We start from the raw sequence: 12,012 nt of genomic DNA, 5'->3' as shown, positions 1-12,012 counted from the left end.
CTACACTGGCGCTCTGACGCTCGTCGGATGTGGCAGGGTCTGCAAACTATTACGTATTACAAAGGGAAACCGAAGCTAAATGCCTTTTATGCTCACTTTGAGGAAAACAACACTGAGCATGCACGAGAGCACCAGCTGTTCTGGGTGACTGTGTGATAACGCTCTCGGTAGCTGATGTGAACAAAACCTTTAAACAGGTCAACATTCACAAAGCCGCTGGGCCAGACGGATTACCAGGATGTGTATCAAAGCATGCGCAGACCAACTGGCAAGTGTCTTCACTGACATTTTCAATGTCTCCCTGACTGAGTCTGTAATACCTACATGTTTCAAGGAGACCACCATAGTCCCTGTGCCCAAGGAAGCGAAGGTAACCTGCCTAAATGATTACGGCCCCGTGGCACTCACGTCGGTAGCCATGAAGTGCTTTGAAAGGCTGGTCATGGCTTACATCAACAGCATCCTCCCGGACACCCTAGACCCACTCCAATTCGCATACCGCCCCAACAGATCCACAGATCACGCAATCTCTATCGCACTCCACACTGCCCTTTCTCACCTGGACAAAAGGAACACCTATGTGAGAATGCTGTTCATTGACTACAGCTCAGCATTCAACACCATAGTGACCACGAAGCTCATCACTTAAGGACTCTGGGACTAAACACCTCCCTCTGCACCTGGATCCTGGACTTCCTGATGGGCCACCCCCAGGTGGTAAGGGTAGGCAACAACACGTCTGCCACGCTGATCCTTAACACTGGGGCCCCTCAGGGGTGTGTACTTAGTCCCCTCCTGTATTCCCTGTTCACCCACAACTGCGTGGCCAAACACGACTCCGACACCATCATTAAGTTTGCTGACGACACAACAGCCTGATCACTGACAACAATGAGACGGCTTATAGGGAGGAGGACAGAGAACTGGCGGTGTGGTTCCAGGACAACAACCTCTCCCTCAATGTGAGCAAGACAAATTGGCTGATCGTGGACTACAGGAAAAGGCGGGCTGAACAGGCCCCCATTAACATCGACAGGGCTGTAGTGGAGCGGGTCGAGAGTTTCAAGTTCCTTGATGTTCACATCACCAACGAACAATCATAGTCCAAACATACCAAGACAGTCGTGAAGAGGGCACGACAAAACATTTTCCCCTTCAGGAGACTGAAAAGATTTGGCATGGGTCCCCAGATCCTCAAAAGGTTTTACAGCTGCACCATCAAGAGGATCCTGACCGGTTGCATCACCGCCTGATATGGCAATTGCTCGGCATCTGACTGTAAGGATCTACAGAGGGTAGTCTGAATGGCCCAGTACATCACTGGGGCCAAGCTTCCTGCCATCCAGGACCTGTACAATAGGCGGTGTCAGAGGAAAGCCCATAAAATTGTCAGAGACTCCAGTCACCCAAGTTATAGACTGTTTCTCTGTTACCGCACAGCAAGCGGTATCGGAGCACCAAGTATTGGACCAAAAGGCTCCTCAACAGCTTAAGACTACTGAACAATTACTAAAATCGTCACCGGACAATTTGCATTGACCCCCTCCCTTTTTGTACACTGCTGCTACTCGCTGTTTATTATCTATGCATAGTCACTTCACCTGTCAGGTCCTGATCTTAGTTCCTTTTTATGTCTCTATTTTAGTTTGGTCAGGGCGTGAGTTGGGGTGGGCATTCTATGTGTTGTTCTATGGCCTGGTATGGTTCCCAATCAGAGGCAGCTGTTCATCGTTGTCTCTGATTGAGAACCATACTTAGGCAGCCTGTTTTCCCACTATGGGTTGTGGGTAGTTGTTTCCTGTTTTGTGTTGCTGCACCTTACAGGACTGTTTCATTTTCATTTCACTCTTTTTGTTATTTTGTTTAGTGTTTCTGTTCCAATAAATATAACATGAACACTTACCACGCTGCGCATTGGTCCGATCCTTCATACTCCTCGTCAGAAGAGGAGGAAAACCTTTACATCACCCCTACCTACATGTACAATTACCTCAACTAACCTGTACCCCCACACATTGACTCAGTACCGGTACCCCCTGTATATAGCCTCATTATTGTTACTTTTTATTATTACTTTTTATTTGATTCTACTTGGTAAATATTTTCTTCTTCTTGAACTGCACTGTTGGTTAAGGGCTTGTAAGTAAGCATTTCATGGTAAAGTCTACACTTGTTGTATTCGCCGCATGTGACTAATAAAGCTTGATTTGATTTGTAGGTCTACTGCCTAACTACAAATCGATGTTACTGATGTGTGAAAATGTAATTAGTGTTTTGAATCATTAAATTATATTTTCATCAATTGGAGTGACTTCACTGACCTTAACATTGGGGTCAGCCCAGGATATGGATGTAGAGTGAGGTAAAGAAGGAGGAATGTTGTCATTCCAGCGTTTTCTGGAATTGGAACTCTTTAACAATCCAATTGAAATGCGAAATGGGAACACCTGATCCAAAACACATGTCATGCAAGGCCATGGTTGAGGGATAAATCATCCGGCACATGTATGAAGCTCCCGACCGGAGTTCAATTCCTCCATCCACCCTTCCCACTGTTTCTCCCAACGGCCTGTATCCTCTTCTTCTTCTGTATCCTCTTCTTCTTCTGTATCCTCTTCTTCTTCTGTTTCCTCTTCTTCTTCTGTTTCCTCTTCTTCTTCTGTATCCTCTTCTTCTTCTGTATCCTCTTCTTCTTCTGTATCCTCTTCTTCTTCTGTATCCTCTTCTTCTTCTGTATCCTCTTCTTCTTCTGTATCCTCTGCTTCTTCTGTATCCTCTTCTTCTTCTGTTTCCTGTTCTTCTTCTGTATCCTCTTCTTCTTCTGTATCCTCTTCTTCTTCTGTATCCTCTTCTTCTTCTGTATCCTCTTCTTCTTCTGTTTCCTCTTCTTCTTCTGTATCCTCTTCTTCTTCTGTATCCTCTTCTTCTTCTGTATCCTCTTCTTCTTCTGTTTCCTCTTCTTCTTCTGTTTCCTCTTCTTCTTCTGTATCCTCTTCTTCTTCTGTATCCTGTTCTTCTTCTGTATCCTCTTCTTCTTCTGTATCCTCTTCTTCTTCTGTTTCCTGTTCTTCTTCTGTATCCTCTTCTTCTTCTGTATTCTCTTCTTCTTCTGTTTCCTCTTCTTCTTCTGTATCCTCTTCTTCTTCTGTATCCTCTTCTTTTTCTGTATCCTCTGCTTCTTCTGTATCCTCTTCTTCTTCTGTTTCCTGTTCTTATTCTGTATCCTCTTCTTCTTCTGTATCCTCTTCTTCTTCTGTATCCTCTTCTTCTTCTGTATCCTCTTCTTCTTCTGTATCCTCTTCTTCTTCTGTTTCCTCTTCTTCATCTGTTTCCTCTTCTTCTTCTGTTTCCTCTTCTTCTTCTGTATCCTCTTCTTCTTCTGTATCCTCTTCTTCTTCTGTTTCCTGTTCTTATTCTGTATCCTCTTCTTCTTCTGTATCCTCTTCTTCTTCTGTATCCTCTTCTTCTTCTGTATCCTCTTCTTCTTCTGTATCCTCTTCTTCTTCTGTTTCCTCTTCTTCTTCTGTATCCTCTTCTTCTTCTGTATCCTCTTCTTCTTCTGTATCCTCTTCTTCTTCTGTATCCTCTTCTTCTTCTGTATCCTCTGCTTCTTCTGTATCCTCTTCTTCTTCTGTTTCCTGTTCTTCTTCTGTATCCTCTTCTTCTGTATCCTCTTCTTCTTCTGTATCCTCTTCTTCTTCTGTTTCCTCTTCTTCTTCTGTATCCTCTTCTTCTTCTGTATCCTCTTCTTCTTCTGTATCCTCTTCTTCTTCTGTATCCTCTTCTTCTTCTGTATCCTCTGCTTCTTCTGTATCCTCTTCTTCTTCTGTTTCCTGTTCTTCTTCTGTATCCTCTTCTTCTGTATCCTCTTCTTCTTCTGTATCCTCTTCTTCTTCTGTTTCCTCTTCTTCTTCTGTATCCTCTTCTTCTTCTGTATCCTCTTCTTCTTCTGTATCCTCTTCTTCTTCTGTATCCTCTTCTTCTTCTGTTTCCTCTTCTTCTTTTATAACTGTCTAAAGAAAGTGTGGTAATGTCCTGAAAATAAATGTATTCAAAAATGACTGACAATGCCACAGTTCAATATTGACACATTTCTGTTTAATAGCGTGTGATAATCTTCTCTTAACATCGTCTTTTCTGAAGGAGACCATTATTACAGTTCAAAAACATTGTTATCAGTTTGGAAACAGACATAAAAAAAAACAGATATGAAATCAATACTTCATGTACAATATGTTGCAAAATGAGGTAGAAATGGTCACAGAAAATGTACAAGAACCAAAAACAAAGTCACTGTAGTAAATAGATAACATAAGTAATAGATAACAGCCAACAAAAAGCTTTTTTGTTGGACAAACTGTTTTCGTATTTTTTTTCCCCCTCATTGGCTTTATAAAGACAAAACACTGATTTACAAACAGGTGTATTGTAAACGTGATGGACTTCTGTGATATGATCCTAACATGCTGCTGCATTGGTGAAACATTTTCTCCATTTGTAAGAATCTCATTTGAAACTTTGGCATTATATAGCGTTATCCCAGATCAATCCAGGACAGGGCTTTCTCTCTCAGTATTTCGGTTCAATCTGGGACTATTTAGTGACTATCCTATGACCTATTTAGTCATATTGGGTGACTATTCTGTGATAATCAGGTTATCACCAAGTCTTTTTCCAAGAAATCAGTCAGACATTGTGAGCTCATTGCACTTTAAAAGGGCTACCTCACCCAATCATCAATACCTTCTAATGATCTGAGCCATTCCTGCTAATGAACTCGGACTGGTACCATCAAGCATATATGTTTAGCGAGGTAATCCATTAAGTAAAAACAACTAAACAACTGACAGAAAAATTAACTAAATAAGTATGTTCTTCTAAATCTACATGTTTGACAAACATGGACGTTTTGGGAATCTGAGCCTGGTGAAATGGCTGAAAGATGTTTAACGAATCACATAGACTAATTATAGTATAGATATAGGCTGCTATTCATGAACTAAACTCTCATTACCTCTGTTTTAAACTATGACAGTTGGCCTCAAGCCTCAAGCCCTGCCTGATATGCAACACCTCCATCTGAAAGCTAATTATAACAGCCTGTAATGATTATTATCAATTATGTATCTTAATGTAGTTGCATATAAATTATTACATATTTAACCCATCTCTCAGTACCCTCCTAAGGCTGAGTTCTCCTGCTTGGTTTAAATATGTATTTTTTGTTTATTAGACCTACCATGTGGCCCATGGCACCCTATTCCCTTTATAGTGCATTACGTTTTGACCAAGGCTCTGGTCAAAAGTTGTGTACTATAAAGGGAATAGGGTGCCATTTGAGACAAAGTGATCAATATGTGCCTGAACCTTGGGGTCAGTGTGTTTGACCCGGCTGTATGGCATGACTGAAGACACCAGCTGTACTGAGGACACTGGGAGGCCAGAGTGGTGATATATCCAATCAGAGCAATGCCACTCCAAAATAAGGGGGGGGGGGGTGATACTACCATAATGAGATTGCATTGGGTGGGAGGGGGGGCAACATTACATCATCCTCCAGCGCGCCTCCAGTCTACATAACTATGGTAACAGACCAATATTCATGACATCATGTCAGTACCGAACTGAACTGAACTGAATGACCTCATGTCTCCAGACTGTTGTTAAACAGAGTGGTAGAGATACAACACTGTGAATAGGTTTTCCTCTGGATTGTCTACATGTTATATCTAGTATTGTAATTTACATAAAGCATAATACTGATTAGGGAAAGGGGGATACTTAGTCAGTTGTACAACTGAATGCATTCAACTGAAATGTGTCTTGTGCATTTAACCCAACCCCTCTGAATCAGAGAGGTGCGGGGGGCTGCCTTAATCCACATCCACGTCTTCAGCACCCAGGGAACAGTGGGTTAACTGCCTTGCTCAGGGGCAGAACGACAGATTTTGACCTTGTTTGTCAGCTCTGGGATTTAATCCAGCAACCTTTCGGTTACTGGCCCAATGGTCTAACAACTAGGCTACCCTCTTTTTTATTATTAGACAACATCTTCAGGTGCATTTTCTATTTTCTTCTGTTATATCTTGTCTGTGTCCAGGTTTGAAATATAAGTGTAATTTAAATGTACACCTTTTCTTTATATATTTCAATGAAGATTTGCATCTATTACAATAAAATATGTATATAATATTCATTTGTGAATAGTACATGTAAACACAATGCTTTGGGTTGATTTGTAAACAGTTTGTCCAACAAAAATCTAATATTTTCTGTGTTCAACGTAACACTTCATAAACACAACCAGCCTTCCACCAAAAGAAAAATAGACATTCAAATTTAAAAACATGTATTTATATTCATATATAATAATAAAACCATTGATTTTATGGCGTCAAATATCCTGTGAAATACCTGAATTACATTCAATGTTACTCTTTGTAGCATTTTCAAGTTTCTCCCCAAAGGTATATGCACAGACAGCTGCAGTGTGTATGCAACAGGACTCTGTTAGGGCTCTTCTCTTTTTCCTCCTCTTCTTTCTCTCCTCCTCTTTCTCTCCTCCTCTTTCTCTCCTCCTCTACTCTCTCCACCAAGACCTGAAGATTACATACATTCTTTATTTCAAATTTCTGAGGTAAATTCATTTTTCCTGAGCATTTCAAACAAGGCTTCCGCCATCTTGCCTTACTGTGCCTGTGTGTGTTATATTTTGTATTAAAGCAACATCCAAGGCTTCCGCCATCTTGCCTTACTGTGTCTGTGTGTGTTATATTTTGTATTAAAGCAACATTCTCAGGAACTGGTGAACGAGGAATGTGTGATAAATCAACATTCAAATACATGTCTGGACATTATGCTTATGTCTTTGAATTATAGCGTTGTATATTTAAGCAATAAGGCCCGAGGAGGTGTGGTATTTGGCAAATATACCACGGCTAAGGGCTGTTCTTAGGAACAACGCAACGCTGTGGTATATTGGCCATATAGCATACCACAAACCCCCAAAGTGCCTTATTGCTATTATAAACTAATTACAAACATAATTAGAACAGTCAAATTAAATGTTTGTCATACCCGTGGCATACAGTCTCACGGCTTTCAGCCAATCAATATTCAAGGCTCGAACCACCCAGTCTATAATCAAATACAGCCCAGTATCATGACCAATGCGTTCCATTTCAACGTTTTTTTAAAGTTTGATTTTTGTGATGGTCATGATGTCATGATTTTGGTGAGAAGCTATATTTTAAGTCAATATACACATAATGATAAGAGACGATGAGCTACTATTGATATTTTTGGGTTTAAAAAAAAGAAAAGTTATTCAAATAGATCCTAAGCTCTTTTCACACCCAAATGAGCAATAATGATGCTAAATAAAGTGATAAAATAAGGTAATGACATCTAAAACACCACTGGTAATGAATAAGATAATTACATCTAAAACACCACAGGGGAGGACTGTAATGAATAAGGTAATGACATCTAAAACACCACAGGAGAGGACTAGTAATGAATAAGGTAATGAAATCTAAAACACCACAGGGGAGGACTGTAATGAATAAGGTAATGACATCTAAAACACCACAGGAGAGGACTAGTAATGAATAAGGTAATGAAATCTAAAACACCACAGGGGAGGACTGTAATGAATAAGGTAATGACATCTAAAACACCACAGGGGAGGACTGTAAATGAATAAGGTAATGAAATCTAAAACACCACAGGAGAGGACTGGTAATGAATAAGGTAATGAAATCTAAAACACCATAGGAGAGGACTGGTAATGAATAAGGTAATGAAATCTAAAACACCACAGGGGAGGACTGTAATGAATAAAGTCCTGAGAGTAGCCGTCAGTCAACAGGGGTTCTCCCAAATCAACCCTGGGTCCTGTTCATTAGGGCAAACGTTTAAAAAAGTTTTGCAATGGAAAAGAAAAATGTGTGTTCTATGTTGGACGAGTCTAGGAAGTCCTGGCCCTATTTAGTCTGTTTTGCAACGGAAATCGAAAATACATTTTTCTTAATGGACAAATCCAGCTTGTTCCTTCCCTGTTTCTGTATGTTTTATTTTGTTTGGTGCCTCATGAACAGGACCCTGATTATCCATTTCCTTGGACCATGTCACCTTGACAACACATTGCTGATTTATGTCTTGGATCACGAATAACCAAGATCTTTGGATGGAATCCTAACTAACTTGAGATGCACGTTGCGCTCAACTCGGCTTTCTGTAAAAAGCATCTGGCAGGCCCACGTGGTAGCGCTTGGCGAAGCTCCGATGCACAGCATCCTGGAGCAGATCTGGCCTACCGGTGGCACACACCATGATCACCAGTCCAGGGGCTTCTCCCGCCGATCCTAACACCATCTGGGCCTTCTCCAGGGCAGATAGCAACACCTGCCTCAACCCCTCCTCCTTCTCCATAGCCTCCACCTCACTGAGCAGCACCACGGAGGGCTGCCTCAATCCCGCCACCTGCAGTGTGGCCCCCAGGATCCCCTCAGCCTCAGCCTTGCCTTTAGAGGCTAACATGGCCCCGCTGAGCCTATAGAAGGAGGCCCCAAGCTGGGAGGCCATGGAGCGTGCTAGGGTGGTCTTCCCGCCTCCTCGGGGGCCGAATAACAGAACGGTGGCTGGGGGGCGGACAGTGGGGCTGGGCCTAAGACAGGGCCATAGCAGCTCCTCCTCCAGGGCAGCCTTGACGTGGGTCAGCCCAGCCAGCTCCCCCCATAGAAGGGCCGGGCTACAGTCCAGCAACTCCCCGTTGACTAGATCCAGAAGCCTGGGGTCTGGGCTCTTCAGGCTGCCCGACTCCCCTGGTCCAGACCCAGGCTGGCCCTGGCCATGCAGGGAGGGGAGTTTATTGTTGTGGACCAGGGAGGAGTGGTGCTGCTGCTGGGTGAAGCCCTGGTTCTCTGACCCTCCTCCTCCTCCTACATTCTCCCCAGTCATCCCTGCTGGTGGGCTGTAGTCCCCTGCTAAAGCCACCCTGTACGGAGGAGACACGAGGGGCTGGGAGGAGGGCTTACTGGGCTTGAAGGCCTGGGGATCTGTGCTGCCCGTGGTGAAGCCACTGTTTTCTTTATCTCCCACTCTGTAGGGAGCGAGAGAGTCCCCTCCTCCAGGATTCACTGGGTCGTAGCCTGTATACTTACTGTATCTAGAGCCATCCTCCTCCTCGTCTAATGACATTTCAAACGCCTTCCTCTTCAACCCACCTCCAGATTCCTGGTAGCCGTAGCTACCCCCGACCACGGTGGGCCGAGACGGGAGGGGAGTGGGGGCGGCCAGCCCCGGGGGTAAGTACCCTGCAGAGGGGTGGCTGTAGGTGGGGCCCAGGCCGGGCTGGTGGGGGTAGCTGCTGGGGTGGTAGTTGTAGACCGAGGTGGAGAGGGAGTAGCTGGGCAACAGGGTGGGTGTTGGCTGGAGGGGGTGTTGGAGGGAGGCAGGGGGGAGTGCTGAAGGGGGCTGGGGGCAGTAGCCAGGCGAGACGTAGGTACCGTTGTAGCTGGGGCGGCTGTAGTCACCTGAGTGAGAGCCAGAGGAGGAGCTGCTACCACTATAACAAGACTCTGAGAGGTTACTGTTGACCCCCGACATATTGCTGGCCCCTGGGGGCCCTGCTGATGTGGCCACGGCCTTCGGGCCCGACAGACCATCCAGGGACCCGGGGTAGAGCCCCTCTGCACTGTGGCTCAGGGGCCAGGGTTCCAGCTCAGTCTTGAGGCCAATAAGGCCCCCGAAAGCCCCTGGCTCTGGGTAGGCCCCTACAGCGGGCCCCGGTGGACGGTCGTATGGCGAGTCTAGAACATCACAGTACTTCTCTGCATAGCTCTTCAGCAGGTTGGAGGCGGTGAGGGCTGAGATGTCATCATTGGCCCAGGCGTAGCCACCTCGGCCGTGGGCGTGGCCAGCGGCGTAAAGCTCAGACTTGTGGGCCGGTGAGGAGGTGGTGGAAGACACATCCAGGTGCTGCTCAGGCCACTGGCTGAGGGACTGACTGAGGGACTGGGCATGCTCCGGGTTCCAGTGCATCTTATACAGGCCTGGAGGACAGGACACAGACAGAGAGACACCACGTTATATACTGTAAGGTGCTGCTTAAAAACTCGGACGCATCGGTAGAATTGTCAAACATTTGCCTGCTGGGCCAGATGGATTACCAGGACGTGTACTCCTGGTGCGTTGACCAATTGGCAAGTGTCTTCACTGACATTTTCAACCTGTAATACCAACATGTTTCAAGCAGACCACCATAGTCCCTATGCCAAAGAACACAAAGGTAACCTGTCTAAAATGTACCCGTAGCACTCACATCTGTAGTCATGAATTGCTTTGAAAGGCTGGTCGCGGCTCACATCAACACAGTTATCAGTTACACAGTTATCCAGGAAACACTAGAACCAACTCCAATTTGCATACATCCCCAACAGATCCACAGATGACGCAATCTCTATTGCACTGGTGTGGGCTGTGTTAGTAGTGGTGTGGGCTGTGTTAGTAGTAGTGTGGGCTGTGTTAGTAGTGGTGTGGGCTGTGTTAGTAGTAGTGTGGGCTGTGTTAGTAGTGGTGTGGGCTGTGTTAGTAGTAGTGGGGGCTGTGTTTGTAGTAGTGTGGGCTGTGTTTGTAGTGGTGTGGTGCTGTGTTAGTAGTGGTGTGGGCTGTGTTAGTAGTAGTGTGGGCTGTGTTAGTAGTGGTGTGGGCTGTGTTAGTAGTGGTACATGCTTTGTTACTAGTAGTGTGGGCTGTGTTAGTAGTAGTGTATGCTGTGTTAGTAGTAGTGTGGACTGTGTTAGTAGAAGTATGGGCTGTGTTAGTAGTGGTGTGGGCTGTGTTAGTAGTGGTGTGGGCTGTGTTAGTAGTGGTGTGGGCTGTGTTAGTAGTAGTGTGGGCTGTGTTAGTAGTGGTACGGGCTGTGTTAGTAGTGGTGTGGTGATGATAGTAGTGTAGTGGTGATGATAGTAGTGTAGTGGTGATGATAGTAGTGTAGTGGTGATGATAGTAGTGTAGTGGTGTTGATAGTAGTGGTGTGATGATGATAGTAGTGTAGTGGTGATGATAGTATTTTAGTGGTGATGATAGTAGTGTAGTGGTGATGATAGTAGTGTAGTGGTGATGATATTATTGTAGTGGTGATGATATTATTGTAGTGGTGATGATAGTAGTGGTATGGTGATGACAGTAGTGGTGTGGTGATGATAGTAGTGTAGTGGTGATGATAGTATTGTAGTCGTGATGATTGTAGTGTAGTGGTGATGATAGTAGTGTAGTGGTGATGATAGTAGTGTAGTGGTGATGATAGTAGTGGTATGGTGATGACAGTAGTGGTGTGGTGATGATAGTAGTAGTGTGGTGATGATTGTAGTGGTGTGGTGATGGTGATGATAGTATGGACCCTATAGACCCTATGGAGGAGGAGAGAGAGAGGAGGGAGAGAGACAGATAGGGGGGGGGAGGGACTTCTACGCCATTAAAAGGAACATCGGGGGGGGAGAGGGAGAAAGACAAACAGGGAAACAGAAAGAGAGAGAGGAGGAGAAACACTGAGAAAAAGAGAGAAAGAGAAAGAGCGAGAGAGATGAGGAGAAACACTGAGAAAAAGAGAGAGAGCGAGAGAGAGAGGGAAGGAGAAACACTGAGAAAAAGAGAGAGAGCGCGAGAGAGAGGGAAGGAGAAACACTGGGAAAAAGAGAGAAAGAGCGAGAGAGAGAGGGAAGAAGAAACACTGAGAAAAAGAGAGAGAGCGAGAGAGAGAGAAGGAGAAACACTGGGAAAAAGAGAGAAAGAGCGAGAGAGAGAGGGAAGGAGAAACACTGAGAAAAAGAGAGAGAGCGAGAGAGAGAGGGAAGGAGAAACACTGAGAAAATGAGAGAGAGAGAGAGAGAGAGAAGGAGAAACACTGAGAAAATGAGAGAGAGAGAGAGAGAGAGAGAGATGATGAGAAACACTGAGAAAAAGAGAGAAAGAGAAAGAGCGCGAGAGAGAGATGATGAGAAACACTGA

The 12,012-nt window shown here is 44.7% G+C and overlaps 1 protein-coding gene across 1 annotated transcript in view; it reads right to left on the bottom strand.

Moving 5' to 3' along the window:
* Positions 1-6,388: 6,388 nt before the first annotated feature.
* LOC109907078 (putative fidgetin-like protein 2) overlaps positions 6,389-12,012 on the bottom strand; it is a 45,702-nt gene continuing 40,078 nt past the window's right edge. Inside the window, exon 3 of the mRNA XM_031794665.1 lies at positions 6,389-10,055. Within this exon, the coding sequence (XP_031650525.1) occupies positions 8,224-10,055 (1,832 nt within the window). The 3' untranslated portion in view covers positions 6,389-8,223. The remainder of the gene's footprint in view (positions 10,056-12,012) is intronic.

The sequence above is a fragment of the Oncorhynchus kisutch genome, linkage group LG17, assembly GCF_002021735.2.
Source record: "Oncorhynchus kisutch isolate 150728-3 linkage group LG17, Okis_V2, whole genome shotgun sequence".
Lineage (NCBI taxonomy): Eukaryota > Metazoa > Chordata > Actinopteri > Salmoniformes > Salmonidae > Oncorhynchus > Oncorhynchus kisutch.
Note: the sequence above shows the minus strand (reverse complement) of the source record. Positions and strands in the feature narration are given on the sequence as shown.